The 27,995-nt window shown below is 39.5% G+C and overlaps 1 protein-coding gene across 6 annotated transcripts in view; it reads right to left on the reverse strand.

Moving 5' to 3' along the window:
- Positions 1 to 1,888: 1,888 nt before the first annotated feature.
- The window catches only part of sec16a (SEC16 homolog A, endoplasmic reticulum export factor), a 30,970-nt gene continuing 4,863 nt past the window's right edge, over positions 1,889 to 27,995 (reverse strand). For 2 of the 6 annotated variants that reach the window (XM_061733729.1, XM_061733730.1), the window contains exons 2-31: positions 24,560 to 27,993; positions 24,263 to 24,414; positions 22,174 to 22,262; positions 21,895 to 22,012; positions 21,559 to 21,757; positions 19,594 to 19,777; positions 19,327 to 19,469; positions 19,105 to 19,166; positions 16,171 to 16,309; positions 15,841 to 16,083; positions 15,664 to 15,761; positions 15,469 to 15,550; positions 14,530 to 14,647; positions 14,319 to 14,430; positions 14,098 to 14,203; positions 13,812 to 13,952; positions 13,587 to 13,700; positions 12,035 to 12,236; positions 10,458 to 10,918; positions 10,319 to 10,363; positions 8,764 to 8,928; positions 8,595 to 8,669; positions 8,409 to 8,465; positions 8,167 to 8,296; positions 7,897 to 8,034; positions 6,814 to 6,896; positions 6,594 to 6,665; positions 6,151 to 6,210; positions 4,207 to 4,275; positions 1,889 to 3,345 (exon numbers count right to left, since the gene is read on the reverse strand). In XM_061733729.1, the coding sequence (XP_061589713.1) occupies positions 3,271 to 3,345; positions 4,207 to 4,275; positions 6,151 to 6,210; positions 6,594 to 6,665; positions 6,814 to 6,896; positions 7,897 to 8,034; positions 8,167 to 8,296; positions 8,409 to 8,465; positions 8,595 to 8,669; positions 8,764 to 8,928; positions 10,319 to 10,363; positions 10,458 to 10,918; positions 12,035 to 12,236; positions 13,587 to 13,700; positions 13,812 to 13,952; positions 14,098 to 14,203; positions 14,319 to 14,430; positions 14,530 to 14,647; positions 15,469 to 15,550; positions 15,664 to 15,761; positions 15,841 to 16,083; positions 16,171 to 16,309; positions 19,105 to 19,166; positions 19,327 to 19,469; positions 19,594 to 19,777; positions 21,559 to 21,757; positions 21,895 to 22,012; positions 22,174 to 22,262; positions 24,263 to 24,414; positions 24,560 to 27,922 (7,095 nt within the window). In that variant the 5' untranslated portion in view covers positions 27,923 to 27,993 and the 3' untranslated portion in view covers positions 1,889 to 3,270. The remainder of the gene's footprint in view (positions 3,346 to 4,206; positions 4,276 to 6,150; positions 6,211 to 6,593; positions 6,666 to 6,813; positions 6,897 to 7,896; positions 8,035 to 8,166; positions 8,297 to 8,408; positions 8,466 to 8,594; positions 8,670 to 8,763; positions 8,929 to 10,318; positions 10,364 to 10,457; positions 10,919 to 12,034; positions 12,237 to 13,586; positions 13,701 to 13,811; positions 13,953 to 14,097; positions 14,204 to 14,318; positions 14,431 to 14,529; positions 14,648 to 15,468; positions 15,551 to 15,663; positions 15,762 to 15,840; positions 16,084 to 16,170; positions 16,310 to 19,104; positions 19,167 to 19,326; positions 19,470 to 19,593; positions 19,778 to 21,558; positions 21,758 to 21,894; positions 22,013 to 22,173; positions 22,263 to 24,262; positions 24,415 to 24,559; positions 27,994 to 27,995) is intronic. The other 4 variants (XM_061733732.1, XM_061733734.1, XM_061733733.1 and 1 more) reach the window with 4 other exon arrangements.

Consider the following 27,995-nt stretch of genomic DNA (forward strand, 5'->3'; position numbering starts at 1 on the left):
CTAGCGAATGTGCATTTTCTGAAATACTCAGACCGGCCAAGCGGGCTGACCCGGCCCGTCTCTTCCCCATTCTGATGCCCAATATGAATGTCAGCTAGTCCTTTTGACCATATCTACATCACTAAATGTACTGAATTGCTGCCATGTGATTGGCTGATTAGTTATTTATGTTAACAAGTTGAACAGGTCATTGGTGAAGATGACATCATTTTTGAATGACGTCAACCTTGTTTGGCCTTCCTTGCACTTTTTCTTTTTTTTTTTTATTATTAATTAATATGTACTTTATAGTGACCATTGTTTCGTTGTAATGAAATACAATTATTTGGGAATATGTAATCTCATTACTATGATTGTCCTAGTACTATCATTTCAAACTTTGTATCAGCACTAAAGAAAATATTTAATACCATTTAACAACCACAAAGTTGTTTTTGTTTTTTTGTCATACTTTTTCAAAAAACAATAACATGAATGACAAGACACTTAGTTTCATGCTGTCAACAGCAGCCGGCTCAGTCCAGGAAACTTTCACGTGTTCAGCTGCTCATGAAGTCATGAAGTCTGTCTGTTGTGTGACTTTAATCAACTGGAAAAAAATAAATCAGACAAGACCAGAAAAAAGCAGACTACACTGTTGGTACTGTTGTAAGTTAAAATCATGTCTCATACAAATGTTTATTAGTGATTAGTCTGAATATGATTTGTCACCTTTAGGAGAGACTTGGCTTGGAAAAAGGGAATGCTACAACATAGTGAACAACAAAGTATAAAAAAAAACGAAATGTTATATATAAAATGCAAGTGCTCAAAGTGCATTATAGTTGGGTCGTGCAAACCTGCAAAATTCCATCTATGCAGAGTCACACGTAAATAAAATTAAAATTTATTTAAAAAAAAAAGATATCAAATAAATAATCACAGTACATTCACTTCTGACCATTTAACCTGTAAGAGAAACAGAAACCAAAGTGTTTGTTAGTGTTTGTAGCTGTGGTGCCCGCACAGACAAACCATGCAACTCCTCCCGGAGTTCATTGTCATTTATTCAGGACACAACACGAGGACTGATACGATGCACCCGGCTTGTCTTATTGGTAAGAAGTTCCTGCCCCCCCCCCCCCCGATAATCCTACTGCTAATTAAAACAAAGTCACAATAACTAGTCATGTTGCTTTTGAAAAAAAATGCTTGTTCATAGTGAAATGGTCAAGGATTATTAGAGATACTACAATTCTATTAATAAAGAGTTGTAAATCATTAACTCATTAAAAATGCTTCTGACATGTTTCTCAGGCATTTTGAATATATTGTTTTATCGTATCACTTTTAATTTACCTTTTTTTCCCTAATAATAATTTTGTTTATTTATTTCTATTATATTTAACCAGGCATGAAAAGTGAATAATACACCTTATGGCTGATCAGTGTACACTGCAATTATTGCAAAAAAATGTCAACAAAATAATTTAGTTTTTTCAGGATCTTTTTTTTCGCTCACGTAATTTGTTAGAACTTGAACTTTTGATCAATTTAATCTTAAAACCAGTTTTATATAATTTAATGTACACTAAAAACGTGTTGATCAATTAAGAGTAAAGATATTTATGGTTGTGTCCATGTATTTAAAGTACAAAATAATCTTTTTTCTTCTGTTTTGTAATTTACAAATGATAAAATCTACAGAAATTTCTTTGAAATAGGTATTTTGTAGAAAACTAAATATTAATCTTCTGGCTAATATATAAAGCTAAAAAATGAAGAATAAAATAAAAATAAAAACACCTGAGCACATTTTATTTGTTTCACATTATATGTGCTTTTGAAATGTAATTGTGTGGTTGAAAAAAAACCAACCTTTTAATGTAATCAATGAAACCATAAGACATTTCTTTGAAAGTGCTACAGAGCGCAAAAAATACATTTATTACCATGTTTTCTACCCTTTATGCGTTTTTGTCATTAATTACATGAGTTGTTTTAAAACACGAACAAACAACCACCTCAGAAACAGGAAGGTGCCTTAAAAATTATACAGACGTCAAACTTATAAATTGACAAAATTATTGAATCGGACATTTAGGATGACAAACGACTGAATAAAGGACATTGGTAAGCTATCAAAATGTCAAAAAGTATTCAGAGTACAACTAGCTCAGATCACAATTTAGATAAAGATTTATTTGTATGCAGAAGCAGCCAATACAAGTGATCAGAATATGATTCTTGTCATGTCATCAATCATAGATCTATTTAGTCAAAGCCCATCAGAAAAAAATTAATTGCTCTCCATGCGCGCACACACACACACACACACACGATCACACACACACCTTTCTGCCTACAGTTCATAAATACAATCAATCTGATATACAAATATTTGTATATATTTATTTTCAGAGACATTTAAAATGCATCTTTAATCCTGGCTCCTGGTTTTCTGATCGCCACCCATCCGTTGGTTATTTTGATTTCTCCAGAGATTCAACAGCTACATGTAGACAAGAGACTCGGACACATCTTTGAATGTGAAGCGCAGATCGGGAGAATGACATTCAAATAAATATCTGAAATGAGCGGCATTTCCACACTGCAGACTTTTTGTTTCAACCAATACGCTTTCTTTTCAGCAGTGACGAAAGAAAAGTTAAGCACAGCAAGACAAAGCAGTATGGACACTTATCAATCTCACACAAAATGCCATCTCCAATTAACTGAAGAACAGAGCAGCTGCACATACGAGTCTGCAAGATGAAATTAAAAAGATTCCACTTTCTTTTTATCCTTCACTCATACAGACAAGACATATGGACACATACGGGCACATCAGACGGAGAAATGTTAATGTGGGATGATCAATCTGTTAACAGAGTTAGATTTGAGGGGAAGCTGGGCAGTTTTGTGGAGCATTTACTGTACATGTAATTATACCTACAAGAACATAGTTTCTGAATGAATGCATCCACTGATGACGCTTTACGCGTCACAAAATTCAGTTTTCAATTCCGTTTCCTGTTGGACGCAGGAGTTAGCCCTTCAAGGAGACACTGTGCCAGTTAAAAATGCATCAGTGACATCTACTGGGCTTAGGAAAAAAGAAGTGGTTAAACTGTTGGACAAATGCCAACATGATGGGATTACGCTCTTCTAAAGTGAAGGCAAAACAAAGTCCTTAAGACAGAGAGAAGAACGTCCGTGTGCTTCATTTATTCCCAACGATGAGCCAACTCTGTCCAAGTTTGATCACGCAAATCTCTTTGCTGGAGACTTTCACTTCAACACCGGGTACTGGCGCTGTCCTCCCAACCGGCCAGAGCGCAGTCCACCTCCTGATGGTGCACTTGGCTGGAAAACAAAAGCAAGACACGTTGCAACAAAAGTAAAGCTATGTTCATTTTGGTCATCTTTCTATAATACTCTCTCAAAAGCCCTTAATAAACCAGTGGTTTCTAGCCCTTTAATTTCTATTTTTGGGGTACCTGAAGATTTTAATAGTTTTACTAAGAAGGAGATTAATATAATTGCTTTTTCCTCTCTTGTAGCTCGTAGACGTATTCTACTTCAATGAAAGGACCAAAAATCTCCATCTCCCAATTCTTGGTTGAAAGACCTGATGTCATTTTTATATTTAGAGAAAATTAAATACGGTATTAGGGGTTGCTCTGATAAGTTTTCTTATATTTGGGAACCTATTCTTTCTTTATGATATTGCTAACCATGTCTAATTTTTTTTAGGGTTCCTCTTATGTCTGTTTATTTTAAATTTTTATTTATTTATCCTATTTCTTTTTTCTAATTTATTTTTATTTTTTGTTGTTGTTGTTTTGAGTGTCCTGTATTTTATTTTATTACTTTATTTTTCCTATTATTATTGTCTTCAGTCAGAGTTTGTTTGGTAATCGGTACTTACTTTGGGACCTGTTTATAATTACGTATTTTACAGTGTGTGTGTTTTGGGGTGTTTGTTATGTTAAGTTTTGTGTCCTTATTTATTTTATTCGTTTTTTTTTTGTTTGTTTGTTGTGTGGTAAAATATAAAACGGGGTACTCTGTCGAACCCTTTAAAAAAAATGTTTATTGTGTAATATAATCTACATGGACTACCCAATAAAGAAACATAAAAAAAAAAAAAAAAAAAAAAAAAGTAAAGCTTGAAAATATGACCAATTGAGGACCTTTAAACATTTTCTTTTAATGAAAACATACCTGTACAAACTGTGCAGGGTTATAAAAGGTGACGCCCCCAGCGGGTGGAGCTCCCTGGGGAGGGTGACTCTGTCCAAGGACATGCAGCAATATTAGTTAGTGCAACATTTCATTAGCACAGAAACAGTTTGGGGTTTTCACTTTAGATGTTACAGTGAGATCTGGCAACACTGTAAGACAGTAACCAGGGAAAACTGGGGGAAAAGTAATGTAAAATGGAACCACAGTGAGGCAGCATTACGAACAACTATCGTCATTATTTTAGTAGCCATGCAAGCTACAGTCGTGACAAAGCAAGTCGCCTGTTTTCAAAGGTAATGTTGTACATATCAGGACACAACTGGTCCTTACAAGGTCTTAAATTAGGTAAATACGACCCAGATGAACACCAGCACATGACACTGTAATTTTTTTATTTTTTTTTAAAAGCCAAAATGAAAACGTGATTAAATAACTACATTTGATTGTGCCGTGATTGTGCTGTCTCTGACATATTTGTGGAGGAATTTTAGCTCATTTATGTTTTTTTGCCAATGATTTAAGTATATTCAACTGGACTGAGATCTGGGCTGAATAGACCACTGCAAGGACTCTTTTCTTTCTCAGTCATTGCGTTGTTATCTGGTGTCCTTGGTCAGTCTTTAAAAAAAATGGGACGGATGACCTCAGATATTTACTTCAGAATATCCGAGCATATAAATCATTCATGGTCCACTAAATTACTGTCCTATGACTGCAAACCGAGCTCATAACTCCTCTACGACTGCGCTTAAGCATCAATTTCACTATTGTCTGCTCCAAATTGGCCTTTTCAGTCTTTTTCTAATTTTCTGTCACAAGGTTTTACTTCTGTAGGGTCTCACATGTTGCTCTTGGGTTGTTTGCAGTTTCTGAGCATTGATGGTCTGACCTGGGACTGAACCTGTTGGGATGATGAACTGTGAATAATTGTTCCTTACTGTAGAATGATGGACTCCAAATTATTCAGAGATGGTCATCTCACTCTTCCCAGATTAACATTGTCGGGCTGATGTTTCCATCTTAATTCCAAAGGAATTGTCTAATTTTACATTTTTGCTTTTTTTTTGTAAAAGAAATAATAATCACAGTATCATACGTTGTTCTCTTTTTCATCAAAGGTTCCATTTACCTATTTTTACAGTCTGATAAATACCAGCGTTGTTTTTTTTTAATGTTCCAATATATACAACATTAGAAGTGAAAGAGGATACACTTTCTTATTCACATTACTGTATATGTCAGGTTAATGAGGCTGTGAGCTTTCATCACTTCTAGCAAAGAAACTTTCCTGCAACAGTCTCCACCTTTGAAATGGCTTTTAATAAAAACCTTTTACTACTACAACCAGGTTAATGGCTAACGGTTTAATGCTGCTCAGTTGGTATAATGGTTGCCAGATTTAGAATCTTAGTATTGTAATTTAAGACCAAAAATAGAGCTGACAGAAGAGAATTGTTTGTTTTTTTCCCCAGGTATTTGGTCTGAAACCAATATATTGAACTAATTCAGTAACGGATGCTGGCAGGAAAGCTATTGCTACTTGACAGAATAAATTTAAGACATAATGACTATATAAACCAAAAAAATCAGGATAATCAATCCAACAGTTTGACTTTAATTTTCAGTTTGGTCAAATGTAGAGATCCAACCTACAGAGTTACTCCGTAAGAAATAGGAGCCACTGCATCTTTATTAGCTCAGAGACAGTTGGCCATTTTCAGTCATGTTGGGTTTTTTTCTCTTCTCCTTCAAAAGTTACAGCTTTATGATAGTAATGCTGGAGCAAGCAGACATCTTGGGTTTAATGGGCAGTGAAGCTTTAGGTATAAATGGTGAAGCGTGCTGTTAATGAAGCGGTGAGCTACTGTAGAAGGGTTGCAGTCGGGGGTGAGGATGGACCTTCTGAGGCCTGACTAGAGGTACCTGGTTTAAATGCTGACTCACTTCGCGTGATAAAGAACTCATTGAGCTAGAACGTGAAAGCTTTGAAAAAGCAGAAGGGAAATAAAACAGACAAAAAACACAAACCCATATTAATGAGCTCCCATGCACTTGATTAGTTCTGCTTCCACTATCCGACAGTTCATAATGAAAATAAATTAAACAGCAATAGAAAATTGTAGGTTCTTGAGAAAAACAGAAAGAATTATTACAGCAGTACATGAAACAGAAGTAGTAGTAATTTTCCAAGCGTTTAGCATGATTATGAGGGAATATGTTAAGTTGAAATGAATGCATTCAAGTTCTTTCCTTCTCACATTAACTTAAACGTAAGCAAACTACTCAGGCAGGCTCTTAACCCTCAAGCATCACGTTGCATTGGTGGCATGACTGTTGGGAGTTAAACAGGGATTGATGCCTCTTACCTCCCCAGACTGAGAGTTATCAGGAATAGGAGGACCTTCTGAAGCAGGGGGCAACAACGTTGGGTTGAACATCTGAACAGATGAATCAAAGTCAACATTTGAGATTCTGGATAAGAACTTTGGGTTTGTTCTTTATATGATATGAATAGGCTTGAGAAAATGTCATTTTAGCAGTAGAGGAAATAAAAACAGTTCCAATATCCCATATTATTAATTAAACCTGCGCAGCAGCGTTTATGTTTGGTGAATTTTGCTCATGATTTCCTCCTTCACTGCCCTCCAGAGGTTGATGATCATCAGGAGCTTCACAAGGAACAGACAAAATAGTTAGGCATATATATAATAAACAATTTTATAATCTTCATTAGGAATGGGCGATATTTTACGGTTCACGATAAACCGTCAAAAAAATTCCCCACGGTAAGAATTTGTCATCTCGCAGTAAAAACGATAAATTCCCGTTGATGAAGTTTTTGTGTAAAACTGATTTATGGTTCTGTGTTAAATCGACACACAACGTACGTGAGGGAGGGAAGGAAGGAAGGAAGGAAGGAAGGAAGGAAGGAAGGAAAGAAAGAAAGAAAGAAAGAAATGGGCCTGAAAGAAAGAAAGAAAGAAAGAAAGGGGCCTGAAAGAAAGAAAGAAAGAAAGAAAGAAAGAAATGGGCCTGAAAGAAAGAAACAAATGGGCCTGAAAGAAAGAAAGAAAAAGAGAGAGAGAGAGAGAGAGAGAGAGAGAAAGAAAAAGAAAAAGAGAGAGAGAAAGAAAGAAAGAAATGGGCCTGAAAGAAAGAAAGAAAGAAATGGGCCTGAAAGAAAGAAAGAAAGAAATGGGCCTGAAAGAAAGAAATGGGCCTGAAAGAAAGAAATGGGCCTGAAAGAAAGAAATGGGCCTGAAAGAAAGAAAGAAAGAAAGAAAGAAAGAAAGAAAGAAAGAAAGAAAGAAAGAAAGAAAGAAAGAAAGAAAGAAAGAAAGAAAGAAAGAAAGAAAGAAAGAAAGAAAGAAAGAAAGAAAGAAAGAAAGAAAGAAAGAAAGAAAGAACGAACGAACAATGAACAGGTGGACTCATTTAATTGGTGTAGTCTAGTAGTATTTAGTATCTTTTAGAGCAGTGATTTGGGGGCTCCAAAGACTGAATGTGGTGATAGATTTATAGTTACAAAGGTGGGGTTGAATTGGTATTTTCTCTATCGTTATTTTTATCGTTATCGGGATAAATGCCAGAAATTATCGTGATACATTTTTTAGTCCATACCGCCCATCCCTAATCCTCATTCAACTTAGTTTAACATGTGATACACACCTGAAGTAGGCACAAATAGATTAGCAGGCATGGGCATTGGTGCCAAAGGAGCAAAGATGTCTGTTGGAGCAGGGGCCAATCCGCTTGGTTTAGCAGTTGAACTCGGGTTCAGAACATCAACATATCTGCTCCTAGTACCTGAGAAGGCAAAAACACATCTCAATGCCATCACTTGTATCAAACAGCAAGTACTTCTGCCTTTTCATCAACATGCAAAGTTGTGAACAGTTTGTGCAGCCCAATAGCTGATGTATGCAACCCTCATCTCACCTGCCTTCCTGGAGAACATGTTTACTGGAGGTCCGCTGTTTGGTGGAGCAGCTGGACCACCAGGGCCACCAGGACCAGGCATCTGAGGCATCTTGGGAAAACCAGAGGGAGGTGGAGGAGGGGGCTGTCTCTACCAGATTAGATAGAGAAAAATACAGGAGAACTAGTTAGTTTGTGAAGTTTTTAGGCTTGCTGAAACATATAATACATATCCTGTAAAAGAATTAAAAGTAATTGCTGACCTCCTCTTCAGGCTCGTTCAAGTCAACCCATTTCTGCTTCTGTTCATCCCACACAATCTGACAAGAACGATCAAAGTGCTTTCATCAGTACTGATGATGTATTAAAATACAGAGATGCAAACTTGATAAAGTGGATATAAAGTTGTGAAGATGATATGAATTTAATACATAATAGCTAGAACTTACGGATGGGTTTTTATCATCTGGCAAGTGAGCTTCATTCTTCCCCTTCCCAAAGAACCACCCCAGCAAGCCACGACTCTGTGTGCAGGAATGCAGTGTTGCATTAAACACAACATTGAGCACTGTAAAAGCACCAAATGAAGATATCGCAACATGCGTGCAAAATACAAACCTTTTTTGGGGAGTCCTTCTTTGCTTTCTTGGCCTCCTCTTTACGAGGTTGTTCAGGAATCGAGGGTGGGGGAGGAGAGGATTGCTTCACAGCAGAGTTGCTCCGCTCTCTTCCACCGGAGTGCGTAGACGACTCAGAGGCTCTGCGAGAGCTGCGTCCTGATGCCTGAATAATTGAAAATACTAATAAGCGACCTTTTCCATGCCTTGACTAAGACAGAGTCTTAAATTATTCATGTTAATAACTACTCAGGCTGATAATTTTGTAAACACATACAACTGACATATACCGTATTTTCCGCACTATAAGGCGCACCTAAAAGCCGTTAATTTTCTCAAAAACCGGCAGTGCGCCTTCTAATGCAGTGCGCCTTATATACGATCACAGAGCAGCCTGGGAGATTTGCGAGGCCCTGTGCGAAATGGCTGGGGGGGGGGCTCACGCGTGCAAAATTTTTGGGTTTTTCGGGTCGGATCGGGTGTCTATATGCGCAATTTTAACTCTCCAATTAGCAAAATACTGGATACCTTGCCCTGCCTCATCATCATCTCTTGCCTCGACGCGGGGCCCCACGGCTGCTTGAGACCCGGTCGGATCGGTGATTTTTGAAACAAATTTATCAAACGAGCCTTTCAGAGAGGCATTGAACTCTTCCATTTTCTTTAGTTTTTTTTTCTTTTTTCATCCCCTGATGGAAATTTTCTGAATCTGTCTCGTTCTCTCGACATTGTGTGACAGTTTGTTCCAACTCCACCGTCTGGATCAGAGCAGCTTGTGTCTGCGCTTGGTCTGATCAGTTGTATTGAACAACAGACACGCGCATCATTGCACATATATTTATTGATATGCACAGACTAGTACACATTTAGGTCTGTAATGGAACGTGACTGTTGATATTTATAAGGGAAAAAACGAAAGAAAAAAAAAAAAAATTTGAAAAAAAAACAAAAACAAAAAAAAAAAACGGCCCATAGCGCGAGGCCCCGTGCAGTCGCACGGTTTGCACACCCCATGCGGCGGCCCTGTATGATCATTACAGTAATTTCTGTTACTGTAGTCAGGGGGATTGTGGGTAATGTAGTTGGTGTCGCCGAAGTAATGGCGCTAAAAACGTCAGGAATCGTCACAGACGTTCAAGACAACAGCAGCGACGCTGACTCGCATAATGGCGACTTTGACGAGACGGAGCAAAGCTGGTTTTTATTTTGTTAATAAAGTTTGACATACGGTACTTTTCTTGGTTTTTTTTTTTGCATTTGCTGTAGGATTTTGTAGCATTTCCTGTAGCGCAGCTACATCAGGTAGATACGTAACTCAACCCCAGCCACTATAGTACGGTATTTTACCATATATTTAGTGCGCCTTATAATGCGGTGCGCCTAATATATGGAAACAGTTTTTATATATGTCATTCGTTGAATTTGCGCCTTATAGTGCGGAAAATACGGTAAATTACATTTCTAGACATGCTGAGATCTTTTCTATTGCTGTTATTGCTGAAGAATAAACATTTCCTTTACTTCAAAGGACCTTTAATTCACTCTCACAAACATACCATATGCATTGAAGACTGTGAAGTAGTCCGTGTTCTCCCAGGTACCTGTACAACCACAGAGACAACAGAGTAAGCATTTTGTGGCATTTCATAAACTAGAGGGTGGTTGTGTAAGGGTATTTAAGGTGTTCAGACTGACCGTGCTTGCCAAGTGGTCATACAAGTCCATTTGAGGTGTGAAAGAGCCCCTGGGAGGGGAGGATGATATTGTTTGACCAGTGTGCATATCTAGGAAAGGCTGGGCTGGCTGCTCCATCCGTGGCATATGACCAGGAGAGGGTGGCATGTGCTGCTGCATCTGAAATGGTGGAGGGTTCATCTGCACAGGTGAATGTGGCATTTGTGAAGGAAGCATGTGTGGTGTCATTTGGCCAACTTGAGGAGGAGGGCAGGGCTGCTGATGGGCTCCTGGATACATCTCCGACTGCTCAGATTGAGGCTGGAAGGAGGGAGGCACAAAAGCATGATCCTGCTGAGGGTAACCGGGGTTAGGGATCTGGCCTTGTGGTCCACTAGGGGGTACTGGGTAGAAGTGGGGAACATCACCGGAGGGTAAGAGATGAGGAGGAGCCATCCCATCTTGGAGGATGGAAGTGGGAGCTAAAGAAAATAAAAATAAAAATAATAATTCAAAAATGTCCAATATTGCGGATTAAAAAACCAAAGTTTGAACACATCCTAGGGGTGTAACGATACACTAATCTCACGATACGGTACGATAAACGATATTGAGGTCACGATAACGATATGATACGATATTATAGCAGTATTTTTTTTTTTAACAACCTTGAATGAGGAACATATGACTGGAAAAAATTGTCTTATTTGAAAGACACAAAATACAAAACAATACTGTGCATTTGCCCTATTGTTACAGTTTGTAATGCTTTATAACTGTTTAAGTTTTAAAGAGAAAGCCAGGCCAACCATTTTACACAAACTGAACTAAAAGTAAATGTCAGGTTTGCATTATGCATCTTCAGTTTCATACAAGTACAAATATTTTGCCACAAACTGAATAGTTTCTCTCATGTATGATTTGACTTTTTTCTTTTCCAGAAATTTAACAACTAAAATTAAGTAAATAAATACATACAATTTTACATCATCAAAAATATTGATTCATGCTCACCTTATAAGTGTAAGAGGAGATTTATTTTTGTTTAGAAGGTTATTTTGGTAATTCAGGGTTCATTATTTTATAAATATATTCTTTATATTCTGATGTAAATCAGGGACTATAATGACACTAGTCAGTTTATCTGTAGTGATTAGTCTGTTTTAGATTGGGCGGAGTGATACGACAGTACGGCACTAGGTGCTGTGTTGATGTTCTAAAATCCTACACTGTTGAGGGACAATCGAACTCTGCAGAAGTTGCCCCGTGTTTATCCTACTAAAAAGGTTTAATTTAATAAGGTAAAGCTCAACTCTACACCAGCCTTACATAAGTAAAGGTTCAGAGCTCAAAACGGGACCGCAAAATGGTACTAGTTTCTTCTGAGAGGAGTGACATTTTGGTCCGCGGGTCGAGTCGCAGTCGGCACGCGCGGTCGGATGCGCGTTACTAGTCAACACAATAGATTAATATTAATAACCCAATATCGCGATACAGTTTGTCACCTCCACGACACGTTTCGTGACGTTTTTGTATCGCGAAATTTCGTGGCACGATATATTGTTACACCCCTAACACATCCACACACACGCACAAACCTGGAGGCATCAACTGCACTGCTTGTGGTGGAGGCCCAGGCAGTAATGAGCTCATGAGTGGGTTGTCAGGGGCTGGGCCATCCACCTCCAACTGCATGCTGTAAGGTTCAGGAGGAGTCTGTTGGTCCAAGTCAGAACTTTCACTGCTGCAGTCAAATTGAGTCGGAGTTCTTCTCGCCATGCTGAACGTGATCACACCGGTCTGAGTAAAGACACAGGAAAACATCAGCATCTGACATTTATATGGATGCAAATTACCACATGACTTGAAAATTAAACACATCAACTTAATCTTCTGACATACTATAAGATAAGAAATCCTTTAATAGTCCCCCAGAGGGGAAATTTCCAAATAATAATTAATTATAACTTCAATTATGGTATTTTTAAGACATTTATGATATATATATATGCAGGGTGCGATTTGTGAAAAAACCAGAGGGGGGGATAATTTTGAGAAATATTTTTATCCCTAAAAATTACCACACAACAGCGGGCCAACAGTATAGGCTATATGAAAACTTGTTTCTTGTGTAAAACTTACACTTAAGCTACATAACGTAGGCGGTAGGCCTATTTTGAACATGAACTGAACCACTGCATTTGCAGAAATATTTTCTCCTAATATTGTTTTTAAATGTGCCAAATAAAAATAAATAAACAAAATTAATATTTTTTTTAATTCTTTCTTGATATCAGTTTAACAGAAAACATGTGAGCTCTCCTCAGCCGGGGAGAGGCTGCTGTCCACCATCCCATCAGCAATGTCACATCTTGTTTCATCTTCTGTCGCATTTTTTCTCGGGATTTTTTGGTTGTGATCCTGTAAAATATGAGGATATGCTGCTCTGGATTCTTTTCATTTTTTCATTCATTTTACTGACTGTATCTATTATTTTGGCGGGCCGGAAGTCGAACTTTTGGAATGCAAGAAAATCCGGTTGGTTTTCAAAATAAAACTGCTTTCTGTGGGCGCGACTCGCTCCCGGTAGGACGTGTAAACCAGAGGGGGGGGAAATCCCCACCGGCAAATCGCACCCTGTGTGTGTGTGTGTATACATATATATATATATATATATATATATATATATATATATTCGATCTCTAGAACAGATAGGCAACTTCAATACAAAATAGTACAGTGCACACGATGAAAAAGAAATCAGCCAAATTCCATGAGATCTGGAATCCCTTTCTTTCGTTCTTGGAGAACTGTGATCTTGGAGAATTTTTAGAAACTTGAAGGGGATATATTCATTTGGAAATATTGATGTAACCTCTGCATCATCTATCTGATATTTCAAACAAGTAATGTCGTTGCCTGTTTGTTTGTTTTTTCTTTGTTTTTGTGTTTTTTTTTTCTGATTTCCCTTTGGGAGGGGGGAGGGTGGGGTTTTTGCTTAATTTTATGCTTTATGTGCAACTGTTTATGTGCAATACTGTTTTGTTTTGATTTAAAAGAAAATCAATAAACACATGTGTATAAAAAAAATAGTACAGTGTAAACCGAAGACCACCTCAAACAACTAAAAATCCTTTTCATTATCTTTACCTTAATCTGTCCATCCAGCTGTCTGAGCTGAATTAACCACTCAGGCTCAATAAACAACCCCTCATCTGGCTTTTCCTTCAGTTGTGGATCAAAGAATCGCAACTTTTCCGACATCTGTGAGCAAAAAGAATAAAAATGACATTTCTCATATGGCAACATTTTTTTTGTGTGTGATTTATAAATAAGAAACGGATTGAAAAGTTGTGAAGAGGGACAAAAGCAAACCTGAATGATCTGGCTGATCAACACAGGAGAATAGTAAGAGGGCTGTGTAAGGACGGTCTTGGAGATGACTTCACAGTAGTGAAAGGCCTGGGCACACAGTCCTGCTTCAGCCAGGCGGCATGCATAGATCAACTTGAACACCTAAAGGAAGATAATGAAGAGCAGAGCTTTTTCCTCAGAAATGTATAAAACGCTAAACTGTTAATGTTATCATATAGCCATGGAAGACCTAGTATTTTGTGTATTTGTGGGTTGACTGGTAATTTTTTTTATTAAATAAACATACCTGGAAATTAGGCAGTGAGCAAGTCTTGGAACCGAGCGACTGAGCATACTCATACGCCTCAGTCCTCTGGATTGCTTCATTGGTGGCAAACTGTCTAAAGGAAAAACTAATTCAGGGGAAAAAAGAAAAAAAAAAGACAGTTACATGTTTGCTGTGATTTCCATAAATTTTGTTAGGTCAAAAGCCACTCAAATTGGTATGTTTCTGACTGTTGGATTAACCTGTGATTGGAGCCAATCAAGACCATCTTGGTGCTTTTCTTTGTGAAAATTCCCAGACCAATTTGGGCCATAAGGTAGCAGAAATGAGCAGCATCAGTCAATCCCTTAGAAGCTGACCCAAGAGAAAAAACAGAGTTAGAGGTAGTGGATTAGCTGCCACCAAGAATGAGGTGAATTGTCGGTACATGGAAGCTTTTAAAGATGATCCTACCAAGAGTGTCACCCATGGTGGTGATGGTGCGAGTGTCCAGATCTAGGGTGTGCGTTAGGTTTGATAGCACCATGGCAAGGTGAGGACGCCAGTCACCCCACTTCTCCTCTCCACAGCACTGTACACAAACACATTTCTCAAATCCGGTTGCAAAAGGGAAATAGAGGTCTAAACTAGGCCTGTGTTGAAAAAAATCGATTCTCCGATTTTAAATCGATTCTCATATTATTTCCTAAAAATCGATTCATATGTCTAAAGATCGATTAAAAAAAAAAAATCTTTTTTTTTTTCATCATTACATTACAACTTTTGGTACATTTTTGTTTATGCCCAAAAAAGGAATATTTTGTTGGACACGAAAATAACTGGTGCCATGTTTTTGCCTTTAAATATGTTTAAGGGTATGAAAATATTAAAGTTTTCAGTTATAATTGCATACATTGTCTATATTTCTTTGCTTTATTATACTGTCTTGGGGTTACATTTGCATAAATGTTAAAAACCAAATTCTCATAAATGGGGAAAAAAATAAAAGCGATTTTTCTTTCGTCCTCTGTTTCCTCCCTGGATTTGTTTGATAATTCTGACCCACACAATGTTTCTGAAAGCAGTTCTATCAGCATTCTGGGAGCTGATTGGTCCTTACAGCATCATTAGCTAATAATAATACTAATACTAGTATTAATATGTTGCATAACTAGACAGTCATATAATTCATGCAACAGCTGAAAAAAAGAGTTTTATTAACAGTAACCCAAATCAATATCGGATCGAATCGGATCGTGATAATCGATTCTGAATCTTAAGAATCGGAATCGAATCGATTCTTGATATTTGAATTGATCCCCAGCCCTAGTCTAAACATTTGGAATAAAGTTCCTTAATAAAGCTTTCACAATCACTTAAGAAAAAAGACTACAAGGCCAAAACAAAACTTACAGTGGCTGATGCAGGCATTCTTCCTGACATCAGTTGGTATATTGTCTGGAGAGGATCATTCATGGGCAAACTATTGGCAAACCTAAACAATAAAGAAAAAAAAAAAGTCTTCAACAACAATGTCCGTAGAAAATTTACTAATTGAAGAAAAACCAGGGTCGTAAGTCACAACCTTTTAGATAGATGTTTTTTTACCTCGTCATGACACGTGCGTGAGTCCTGTTGTCCATCTTACTAGCCAACAGCAGGGCATGACCCCAGAGACCTGCCTTCATGGCTGCTTCTAGTGCATCCTGTTTCACAGACACACTCAATTATTTCAGAATTCAAATATTAAAATGAAATGCTTGCAATATAGTAAACTTTTCTAACTTTTTTGTGGCCAAATAGCAGCAGTTCCCTGAAGCGTTCGGTTTCCCTGCCAACATTTTCTGGAACGACCATAAAAGTGTCCGACAGAAGCGATATCGGCCCAGCCCCTGGCTCGTCCTCAGCTCGTGCCAGGGGTTCGTTATTAAAATCAATCAAGTTTGCTTCATTGGGACTTTTGCCCGGTAGCCACACTGAGCGATGCTCCTTCAGTAAGAGATCCGCGATGTCTGTGCCGACAACCGTCTAAAGAAATAAAGAATGAAAAGAAAGTCTCAGTCTCAGTTTTGGGTTAGCTCTGTTTCTCAAAAAATACTATCTGCACAGTCTTACCCCGTTCTGTCTACACAGCAGTACAATGAAGTCCCAGAGCAGGCGGGAAGAGTCTCTGTCCAAGAGGTTGTTGTCACGGGCACACTCCAGTGCTTTGTTCTGGGAGAATTTTATCACATCCACCTTATGGGTTTCCTCCCTGATAGCACAACATAGACAACAGAGATGATTCTAACCACTGCTTTATGTTATCCACAGTGAAACCAAGAAACTCCAATAAAAGGAAAAAAAAATATTTCAGTATTTTAACAGTAAAATGCTGATAGTTTGATGTTGACTTTAATATAAGCAATTAGCAACAACGTAGTGTAGTCCAAGACTACACGCCTGCAAAATGTCCTACGTTTATGGAGCTTCTAAGTGTCATTTTCTTCATCTGTGACATAGCCACATCTACAACATCTGAGGGATTTCACAGAGGAGCTACTGATTTAAGATTTTAGTATAACCTAAGCAGCTAATTAGGGCTGGGCGATATATCGAGATTTTAATATATCGATATATTTTCAAACGATATATGGTACGATATTACGATGATTTTGATATAGCTCATTTTGTGACAAATTGACTTGAATGTTTTATTTGAGATTTGCACAAATGTTTTGTTATTTGTATGTTATGTTGTTAGTATGTTATATAACATATGTATGTTAGTTGTATTTTATACAACTGTCAACCTCAGTGAAAAAGTCTGCCTGTTACTGTTTACATTGTATTTATTGCACAGTGTATTTGAATTTAATTGTTATGCAGGAAAGGGATATTTGTTTTATTTTATTCAAGAAGCATTTTTATTCTATATATGCAGGACGTTTATTTTTATTTCATTTGTTTTATACATTTTGATATTGTGCAGACCTCTGTTAATAAAGGTACCTGTGTGACATTTGGCACAAGGCATTGTATTAAAACTGACTGTTTTTTTAAGGGTTTGCCTCAGAAAAAATGAAGGTAACAGAGATGCTATGCTATAATGCTTTGGGGGAAACCCCAATTAAGGCACAGAAAAAATATCGATATATATCGAGTATCGCCATTCAGCTAGAAAATATCGAGTTATGACTTTTGGTCCATATCGCCCAGCCCTACAACTAATACAAAGAGTTATGAGAGGAAATAACTCCTTGAACTGACGAAAACATGCTCAATAAAAATAATTCCAGTTTTTTGGTCATGCACAAAAAAAAAAGAAGAAAGTTGCCTCTACTGCAGTTTGCAAATCTTTTTTTGAATTGCCAGCATAAAAACTTGAAACTTTGGATTGATTTTCTCACCTAACCTTTTTAATTCTCCTTTAAATCTATATACAACTTCTAAATTGTACCAAAACCATTGGTAAAGTATCGCTACGGTGAGACTATAACTCTACGGTCAGCTGAGTAGTCAGTAGGATCGGCACTTACGTGTGGATGGAGATGATGCACCATTTTTAAGTCTTTTTTTCTCAAAGTCTAACTATCTCTTGTTAAAAAGAAAGAATATGATGTGCTGGATTTCCTACACTGTTGTGTTAATACTCCTTGATTTTATTGACTGGAGAAACTCGGTCCCACAGGTATGATTATTATATTACCATTAGGGATGGGCGATATTTTACGGTTCACGATAAACCGTCAAAAAAATTCCCCACGGTAAGAATTTGTCATCTCGCGGTAAAAATGATAAATTCCTGTTGATGACGTTTTTGTGTAAAGCTGATTAATGGTTCTGCGTTAATTTGAAGCACAACGTACGTGTGAGGGAAGGAAGGAAGGAAGCAAGGAAGCAAGGAAGGAAAGAAGGAAGGAAGGAAGGGAGTAAGGAAGGAAGGAAGGGAGTAAGGAAGGAAGGAAGGAAGTAAAGAAGGAAGGAAGGAAGTAAAGAAGGAAGGAAGGGAGTAAAGAAGGAAGGAAGGGAGTAAAGAAAGAAGGATGGAAGGAAGGAAGGAAGGAAGGAAGGAAGGAAGGAAGGAAATAAAGAAAGAAGGAAGGAAGGAAGGGAATAAAGAAGGAAGGAAGGAAGGAAGGAAGGAAGGAAGGAAGGAAGGAAGGAAGGAAGGAAGGAAGGAAGGAAGGAAGGAAGGAAGGAAGGAAGGAAGGAAGGGAGTAAAGAAGGATGGAAGGAAGGAAGATATGAGCCAGAAAGAAAGAAAGAAAGAAAGAAAGAAAGAAAGAAAGAAAGAAAGAAAGAAAGAAAGAAAGAAAGAAAGAAAGAAAGAAAGAAAGAAAGAAAGAAAGAAAGAAAGAAAGAAAGAAAGAAAGAAAGAAAGATAAATTCCCATTGATGACGTTTAGTAGCATTTAGTATCTTTTAGAGCAGTGTTTTGGAGGCTCCAAAGACTGAATGTGGTGATAGATTTATATTTAAAAAGGTGGAGTTGAATTGGTATTTTTTTTATCGTCATTTTTATCGTTATCGGGATAAATGCCAGAAATTATCGTGATACATTTTTTAGTCCATACCGCCCATCCCTAATTACCATTAGTAGCAGAGGAAGCTACAGCCATCCGTTCAACACGCCTGACACTGGAGATGTAAACTACATCAAAGCTTAGCGTTTCAAACTGTACTGTAATGACTCAAACTGAACTCTACTGCTCAGTGGAAATGGAAACAGATCTCTTGAAAACTTTTAATTAGACCAAAATAACTTTGCTCACATATGATTTTGGTGTACCGTCACATTGTACTACTGAAAGGTTTAAACATGTATTCAGAATTTTGCCACATTAGAGAATGAATTGCAGTTGGTGACGTATATATACTACTGTATATACTACTCGACAAAATATGTGGAAAAAAATGACCCACAATAAAATTTGAATAATGCAGAGCCCTAACTGACAAGTATTTATTTTCTTCTGACCATCTTTTTGTAAGTGTTATGGAAGACTAAATAATCAGATCCTATGGGCTTTTTACTTTACTTTTTTTGTGATAATAGAAAATACTTACTTTATAAGAGGGCCAGGGAAAGTTCGTAGTTCACCCTGATCGGAGGTATCCTGGAGCATCGTCTGAAATAGATGAATACAATAAAATGTGTTTGTTACATGAAGTTATTATATTTCAAATGTCTGAAGAAGTGGTATGTTTACTTTTAAAAAGGGTTAAAAAAAAAAAAAAAAAAGAGCTCCAAACAATAATTCAACGAAATGAGTTCACAAAAAAAAGTACCTCCATGTTGTGAATATCAACCAGAGCTGGCTGTCCAGCTGAGGGGAGATTAGGCAGAATCTGAACCAGATGACCACCAGGTCCAAAACGGGCACAGCGGTGGGGCATTGTGAACTTCTCTGGAGTTGCAGGACGAGGGGGAGCTAACAGGAGGAATAAAAGAGGCAGACTAGAAGTGCTTAACTGAACTCAGATAAAGGGTCTGTGTGCACTTAAGAGATGATTCATATTTGAAAACAATACTTAAGCTATGGATTGTGCACTGACGTTGCTCAGGAGCGATCCACGTGCTGTCCGCAGTATAATCTGAGGGATAGATGTACTGGCTGTAGTTCTGCGAGGCATCGGTCTGATTTGGATACTGCCCATAGGAATAGTCTGCAGCCAGAGTAGACTGTGAAGCGTCATAAACTGCAGACACCAAGTCAGGCTGGCTCCTGTACACCTGGCTCTGTAGTGTCAGATTAAACAGCAAAAATAAATTATTTACAGAGAACAATTATGGCGCTTTTACACTAGTACCTACTTCGCCACGCCCCCCATTTTGCGCTTTTACACTACGGGCCGAGGCGGGTGGAGGCGTGCCGAGTAGATACTTTTTCTGTATGTTATATCAGCTATAGAGAACAAGGTAGTGCCGAAAAACAATATATATCCCCCCTCACAAAAATAAGAAAAATTGAGAAACATATTTTCTCATCAGCAAAACATATTTTAAATTTTTCAAGTAACAAAATAACATTTGAACCATCTTTCAGACAATAAAAATAACATGTTTTGTTGATGAGAAAATATGTTTCTCTATTTTTCTTTTGTGAGGGGGGAGCACACAGTCACAAGAACACCTGGAAGCATTCATGCTTATCACCACAGAGAAAGATCCTCATGTCCCTTGACAATGACTTGGTCATAGACAGAGTTGCAGAGACCTGTTGAAGAAACTCCTTATCCCCAAACATTGAGAAAAATGGCATTGCTGGTTTGTTTTTTTTAGGTTAGTATTCAACCTTCATTTCTAGTATTCAAGTTAAACTGTATATTTACAGCCTCTTTAAATTGTGATTTATCATAACTCATACAGTGTTGTGTATTTCAGATACCTGTTTTGTATTGGTTCAACCAGAGGGACTGCAGTGACACCTTGATTTCTATGCAAGAGTATTCAAGTTAAACTAGAATACTATGCTCTTAACACAAGATCTAGTCAACATCAGTGCTATTGCTATAATTTGGATGGTATAGTATCATGAGCCACAATTAAGTATTGTGACACTCATGCCAGGCGTTATTGTTGTTGTTCTTGTTGTTGAGTTTCCGTGCGCCGATTGCTTTGGGCCGGGCCTAGTCAAAGTCCAGGGCCGTTTTTTAGTCCCAGTCCGTCCCTGCTTGCGGCTCCCAGCTGACTTTTCAGCAGCGCCGACACAAACGAAATTTTAAAAAAAGCGTTGCCGCTTGAAGCTTCTTTCACTCTAATTTTTTAACTTGATATCAAACACAAGTCACAGACCCAGCAGCACATATATCATCTCCTCTAGGTTCTACATCTTTAGTGTTGTTGTCTTCTCCATTTAGATCACACAATCAAATACGTCACAGCAGCTTCGCTCCAACCCGCCCACTTCTCATCTGGGTGTTTAAAAACAAACGAGGACGAGTGGAGGCGAGACGAGGGGGGACGAGAAGAGGCGCGCTGAGTAGGTACCAGTGTAAAAGCGCCATTAAAGTCTTCAAAATACAAAATATGATGTTTTGTTGGGTTTTTTTTTGGGGGGGGGGGGTATTTATGCAATGAAATGCTGTTGGGGCATCAGATCATTGACAGTTGGCATTAATGTTAATTGTATTATAACTAGTAAAACCAAATACTAGAAAGACCATGATTACTCTGCAGGAAAAAAAATGTTTGTGTAAATGGATGAATGAGGTCAAAGGTCAAACATTCAAGACCGGAACATAATTGGCAGTTAATATATAAAACAGATTTCAGCAACTGAAACAGAAAGCATCAGCGTCCCCTGCCGTGACTGATAATTAACATTTTGATTGAAGGAAAATTTAGCTGTAGCATGAATCAATGCATAAGCCCTTAGGGCGCAATAGCCTGAACTACCCTCCTACTTCTTTGTATTGCAACCGAGAGCCCGGCACAAACCAACGTTTTTTGGTTGAAGGCAACACTGATTAAAATGTTACAAAGAAAAAAGCCCGTCCTTCTGCACATAAATATTTTACCTGTTGTGATCGTGAGCTGAAGCTGCTCCGTCTGCTGTGGTGACTGTGGGAGCTGTGCACACTGTGTGCCGACTGTTCACTGTGGATGCTGCGTCGGTCAAAGTCATCACCATACGCGTCTCTACTACGGCGGTTTTCCTCATCGAAACTGGAATCGTAACCAGGATAGTACCGCCACTGGTCCTCATAGCCTTCTTTCCTAAAAATTAAGGCACAGTGTTTGTAAACAGCTCCAAGTGATGAGATTCATGATCATTCTTTCTTACATTACATATTGCCAAATGTTCACAACAATTAATACTTTGCAATATGTGCAAAGGATTTCTGGATGCATACCTGGCAGGATACGCTTGTTGATTATAGTAGCTGCTTTTGTACGCTTCATCGTAATAAGACCAGTAGGACTGATCATAGTATCCTCTGTATCGGGGGTCATATTGTCCATAGTTGTATGCTTTTCAAAGATAAACATAAGAAATAAGGTAATTCACATCTAATACAATGTTAATATATGCAAGACAAAGTTCTTTATTAATCAACATTTTGTTTCATATTGTTACATGATAATTACAACAGTACCAAGAAGTGGTTACATAATAATTGTGTAGTTCATACCTCCATAATCATAGTGCTTTGGATAGTCTGCATAATATTCATTATAGGCACTCCGGTTTGCACGGTGGTTATCTTCAGGATAGCCTTGTCTAGGGTAAAAGCAGAAAAAAAAAAACCATCAGATTTACAAGATATTGCTTCTAGTCCAACTACAGATGGGTAAAAGGCAGAGAATAATTTCCCCTTGTGGGATGGATAAAGGCTAATAAAAATAAATAAATAATTGAGCATATTGCTGTCATGTTTGCTCAATTATGAGCTAAAAGAGCGATCAGTTTAAATTGCTATCCCGCAGAATGACTGGGGCTTTCCTTTGACATTCTGTGGCAGCAATTTTACCAGGTCAAACTCAGTAACATATCAGTTTCAACATGGCAGAACTCTGAACTACTAAAAAATTAATAGACATCCATGGTGGTGGCTTGATTTAACTTTGAAGATAATCTGTGGAATATGATAAATGCTAATATCTCAGTAAAAGGTGACAGTTGAGACGGTGCAGATGAACAGCTTTAATGTGCCGTAAATACGTATTAACATACACTTCCATCCAATGGTGCTTTGTCACGTTAAAAAGGTAATGGACCTATAATAGCTTTTTTGAAATACAACTCATGTGATGAACAGCCCACTTTCATGTAAAAAAATCTTTCAATATCCAGCTGGCCGCTTGCTCTTTCAGTTACTTTAAACACATGGATGAAACCATACATGTTACATATGTCATTCCACAAAAGGGAAATAAACCAATACCAGGATAATCCCTCTAAAAAAATGTTTTGCCTCAATACAGGTGTGCATGAATCATTTTATCTGTGAAGATCCATGCTTATTTTACTACATCTGAGACATTTCTGGGCAACTAATTGGAAGACAGCACCCACCGACAGAAGCCTTGTGTTTCAACTAATACAGCGACCGTTTCAATTGTTATCCCACAAACAAAGATGTGCACCACCTGCTCCATCACAGATGCAGCAGCTATGCAAAGCATTGTGGAGGAATTCAGTTCAGTACAGGAATGTAACCTCTGTCCCGTGACTGACCCACAGCCCGTGTCCCATCTCATCATCATTTCTCCCCTCACACTGCATTAGATTATAACTGAGAAGGGGGAGAAATAATATAATTTTATATATATATATATATATATATATATATATATATATATATATACACACACACACACACACCGTATTTTCTGGACTATAAGCCTCTACTTTTTTACTTTTTAAATGCAAAGAAGAATACGCTACTTCTTCTTTAGCAGATAGAAGTAGGTAGAAGCAGATTTCAAACAGATAAATAGATAAATAAATACTGGTTATTTTCTCTTGGTTCTGTCCCGTTTTTTAATCAGCATAGTTGCTGCCGTGTTAAAAGACACTGTTAGGAAAGGATCTATTTAGGTACAAACATGTACATCATTTACAGTTCAAAATTGTTCTGTACATGTAGTAAATATCTAATGTAACAACATAAATATCTGCGGCTTGCATATCTTTTTTTTTTTATAAATAGAGCGGATGCGGCTTGTATGCAGGTGCGGCTTATAGTCCAGGAAATACGGTATATCTTACTAGATACTGCAGTCTCCCAAGTGAAATCCAACATTAGAGGACAAAAATCTGTTTCGCTGTACAGCACTGCCAGTTTGTCCTCAAAGTTGATGGATGTAAAGCCAATTTGTCAACTAAAGGAGCCAAAAATGTCTAAAAAACGTGACATTTTTTTGTATCTTTCTCGATACACTAGCTCGTGAACTGACATGCGATAGTCACTTTTGTGAGTTACGTATGCCAAGTGCACAAGTAATTGTAGAATATTTTGTAGTGTAAATATCCAATCCAATCCACTTTATTTATATAGCACATTTTAAAAACAACAAGGTTACCAAAGTACTGCACAATGAGTAAAGCAAGACATAATAAAATTGTAAAAACTAAAAACAGAGTAAAATAGATAAGAGCACATAAAAGCACGAAATAAAAACACACCAGATAGACAACAACCAGTGATTCATAAACATAAAAGACAGACATAAAAGACATAAAAACATAAAATAAATAAATCATGAAACAAGGCTAACCTTGACGAGGGTCTGTCGGAGTACTGGCTGGTCCTTGAACTGGGCCGATCAGGTTGAGGCTCCCTGTACTGGTAGTTTGGATCACGGTAACCTGGAGTCTGCCCCTCATATCTGCCATACCAAGGATCTGCTCTGCCCCGATACGGACCCTCCTGAGTTGAAAAGACCAGGAGGTGAAGGATATAAATGAATAATAGATTAGGGGATCACTATCCTTTCTTTGGAATTGTGAACTGCTTTCACAAAACAGGCAGATTGATATTTAAAGCTAGCATGGAAAAACATTTTAGCACTTGCTTGATAATATGGCTGTGTTCTTGGATCCCCAGGTGGAGGTGGGTATTGGCCAGGAGGATACATTGCTCTGCCATCTTGGTATTCTCCATAATTGCCATAATATCCACTGTAAGCCTGGCCTGGTGTGGCAGGAGGAGGTCCATAACCATGATGGCTGCCTGCAGAGGAAGGTGGTCGAGCAGGCTCTGTTGGAGCTGGCTGGGAAGCCCCTGGAGGCAATGAGCCTTGTGGCCCTGGAGGGTATGCGGGATCAGGAACAGGGGTCCTCCCTCCAGCGGGCCCCTGCACTGGAGCTGAAGAAGGTTGTGCTTCACTCACAGGAACAGAAGGAGCAGCTTTTTGTCCCTGCAGAGAAGCGTGAGACTCTGTTGTCATAGGAGGTTCACTTGAAGTGTTCTGGGTGTTTGCAGCTGCTTGGGAGGCTGCTGGTGGAATTTGTGGGGTGGATGAAGAGGCTGGGGTTTGGGTGGAAGTATTCCCTTCCACACGTGACCGCTGCTGTGCATCATTGGTGACCTGCAGGTAAAATCCATTACTAGACTGTGAAGGTTCATGAAGAGAAGAAGGCGGGCCAGGCGCTTGGCTTGGAGGGTGCGATTGATGCATAGAAAAATCAAGCAGTTCAAAATTTGATGATAGATTATGATTGGAGACAAGAGGAGTCATGAGAGAAGAAGGTTGTGAATTAACTTGGACAGCAGAGTGGACATTTCCACTTGATGATTGGCCCCTTGTAAGAGGAGGATGGATTGGTTGAGACTGCGGCCCAGACTGGATTTCTGATGTTGAATCTATGGTATTATTTCGTGTCAGATTAAGCGGTCCCTGATTTGAGGTGGAAGAATACAAAGTAATCGGTGCAGGAGACAGGAGTGGATTTTGATCAGTAGGTGGTTGGGAGATACTGGCGCCCTGTCCCTGTGTAATGGAGTTTTCAGGTTGTGTAGTTTCCATGTGACTACTCTGAAAGGACGACTGAGCAGGAGTAGCGGGAGGAATCACACTGTAATTGGATACAGGCGGGGCAATTAAAACAGGCTGATGGAGCGAGCCGGATACAAGGAGAGACGCGTAGCCCAGGTTGCCTTGAGAGTCAGCCGGCTCTGCGTCACTCACCTTTGGCGGGTTCTCTAGGTTTTCTGAGTGTGGCTGAGAAACCGGCTGGATTCTTTGGGCGGGCTGCAGGTCCAATGGGCCATCTTCCGGAGGCTGGATGACATCAGCACTAGGTTCTCGTAAGGGGGGCAAAACTGCTGGAGCAGCAGGAGCAAGGAGGATGTTAGCACCCAAGCTCGCAGGGTCATTCTGAGCCCACAGAGTAGTGGCAGGGCTCTCACAAGGCCGACTGGCCCCAAATGCACGGGATGAAGGCCGAGAATGAGAAGGAATACCTGGGTGTGTGAGATGAGGTGCTCCACTTCCAGCAGTAGCGGGCGGGAGGTGCCCTGAGCCGTAGATATTTTCCATATTATCTGGTGGTTGCTCTAAATTTCCAGCTGTGCCATCGGTTCGCCCTTCTACTACCATTTTAGCCTTATCAACCTCAGCAGGACGCACACCAACACTATGTGAACGCACCGGTTCGAAAGAGCTGTTAGCACTAGCTTGAAAAATCCCAGTTGGTTTGGGAGGACTTGGTGTGGGAAGCCACATCTGCTCTACGGGGCTCGGTTGCACACTTGTATCTCCCGCTGGAGAAGTATCAATCTGCTCAAAGTAGCCTCCAGTAGCACCAGACAGGCTAGGATCTTCAGTGAGACGTGGGCTTTCCTGCTGAATAAAAGTGCCTTTGACTCCCTGGTGCCTACGAGTGCCAGTTCCACTTCCATGGCTCATGTTGCTGTAGTTGGATGACACACTTGCGGATCTCACAGGTCTTGGAATTGAATCTGGAGTTTCCAGGTTGGGCCCGGTTTCAAACAGGTCTATTCCATGTGGTGCAATAGCAGCTGGATTGCTGAGGGTTTCACTGGGTAATACTTCCTGGTTTGGGACGCATTCCAAATTCTCTTCATGGTCGAACTGGGTATCCAGAGGCTTTTGGGTACTTGCAGGTGACGGATGACTGCCATCATTCATATACGGTAGCTGTGAAAGATCTTGAGGAGGGGCTTCTTGGTAATCCAATGAAAGATCCACATGGCTACTGTGGGCCTGTGGGTTCCCGTGATGCTGAAAAGATCCAGGAACGCCATTTACTGACTTATTTCTCTCTCCAGCAAGTGATTCCTCATTTTCCACACCACTGTCTTTGAAAAACATTGAGAGTGTACCAGACTCCTGGTAGTCTGGATCTGTAGTAGGGGCAGAGGCAGGCCCAGGCCCAGGTCCAGGCCCTGGCCCAGGCACAGATCCAGGTCCAGCAGAATCAGTCAGAGGCTGAGGATGGCCAAAGCCAGTTCCCATTTGGTGGTAGCATGAGTCCTGTGGAGGTTGATTGAACCATGACTCTTGGGGGGCAGAGCTCTGACTGAAATAACTCTGAGTTTGGAAATGAGAGTTGTGGTGTTGGGGTCTATTTGGGTCTTGCCACTGATCATTAGGAGACGTTACAGGGTTTGGATTCTGGACATGTCCAGGTTGTGTTGCATGGGTGGGGGCATTGTTATGGGGTGACTGACTGTGAGAGGGGTACATTTGAAGCTGTGGATCTGGATTTAAAGGCTGCGGTGGAAGATCACTAGTAGGCTGGAAATAGTTTTGAACCGAAGGAGGGCGACTTGTATGATCAGGGGCCCACTGAGAAGAAGCGGAAGGAGGCAGAGGCTGAAAGGGGATAGGATGATGAGGAGGAGGCTGTCCTTGAAAATCCTGGTTAAAATGTGTCTGACCAGGTGTTGCGGCTGTAGCCATAGCTGGTGACTCCATTGACGCAGATGGTGTTTGATCTCTTGAATTAAAATACCCCTGTTCCCTATTTGAGGGTGCATAACCACCTGGATGACTTTGCATTGGGAAAACACCAGGGGAGGCTACGTTGTGGGGGTTGAAAAGGGCCACCCCTGGCAGAGACGATGGTGGAAGACCAGGTAGCGCAGCTGGAACATTCTCCAGTGTCTGTGGCTGTGGAGGTAGTCCTGATCCAGGATGAGGATACATGGCATTGGGAGGGGCTTGCATTTGTGGAAGGTTTTCGTTCGGTACTGCTGGCAGACCACCTGCAGCCAACGGGGGAGGAGTTCTACTGAAAGCAAATGGATCTGTCATGGGCTGGGTTGGAGGAGGCATTGTGGGTGTGGGTGTTGCTGCTGCTGCTGCTGTTGCTGCTGGATACTTCTGAGCCTTGGGCCTACGGAACATATTAGGCCCAGCAGGAGGAGGGCCAGAGGCTCCTGGAGGTCCCGTCCGTGGAGGGGGCTGCATTTTGTATTGAGCCCACTAGTGCACGGACCCAGTCACTCAGATTTCACTGAAGAGACCGAAGTCAGGTGGAGCT

This window comes from Cololabis saira, chromosome 11 (genome assembly GCF_033807715.1).
Source record: "Cololabis saira isolate AMF1-May2022 chromosome 11, fColSai1.1, whole genome shotgun sequence".
Classification (NCBI taxonomy): Eukaryota; Metazoa; Chordata; class Actinopteri; order Beloniformes; family Belonidae; genus Cololabis; species Cololabis saira.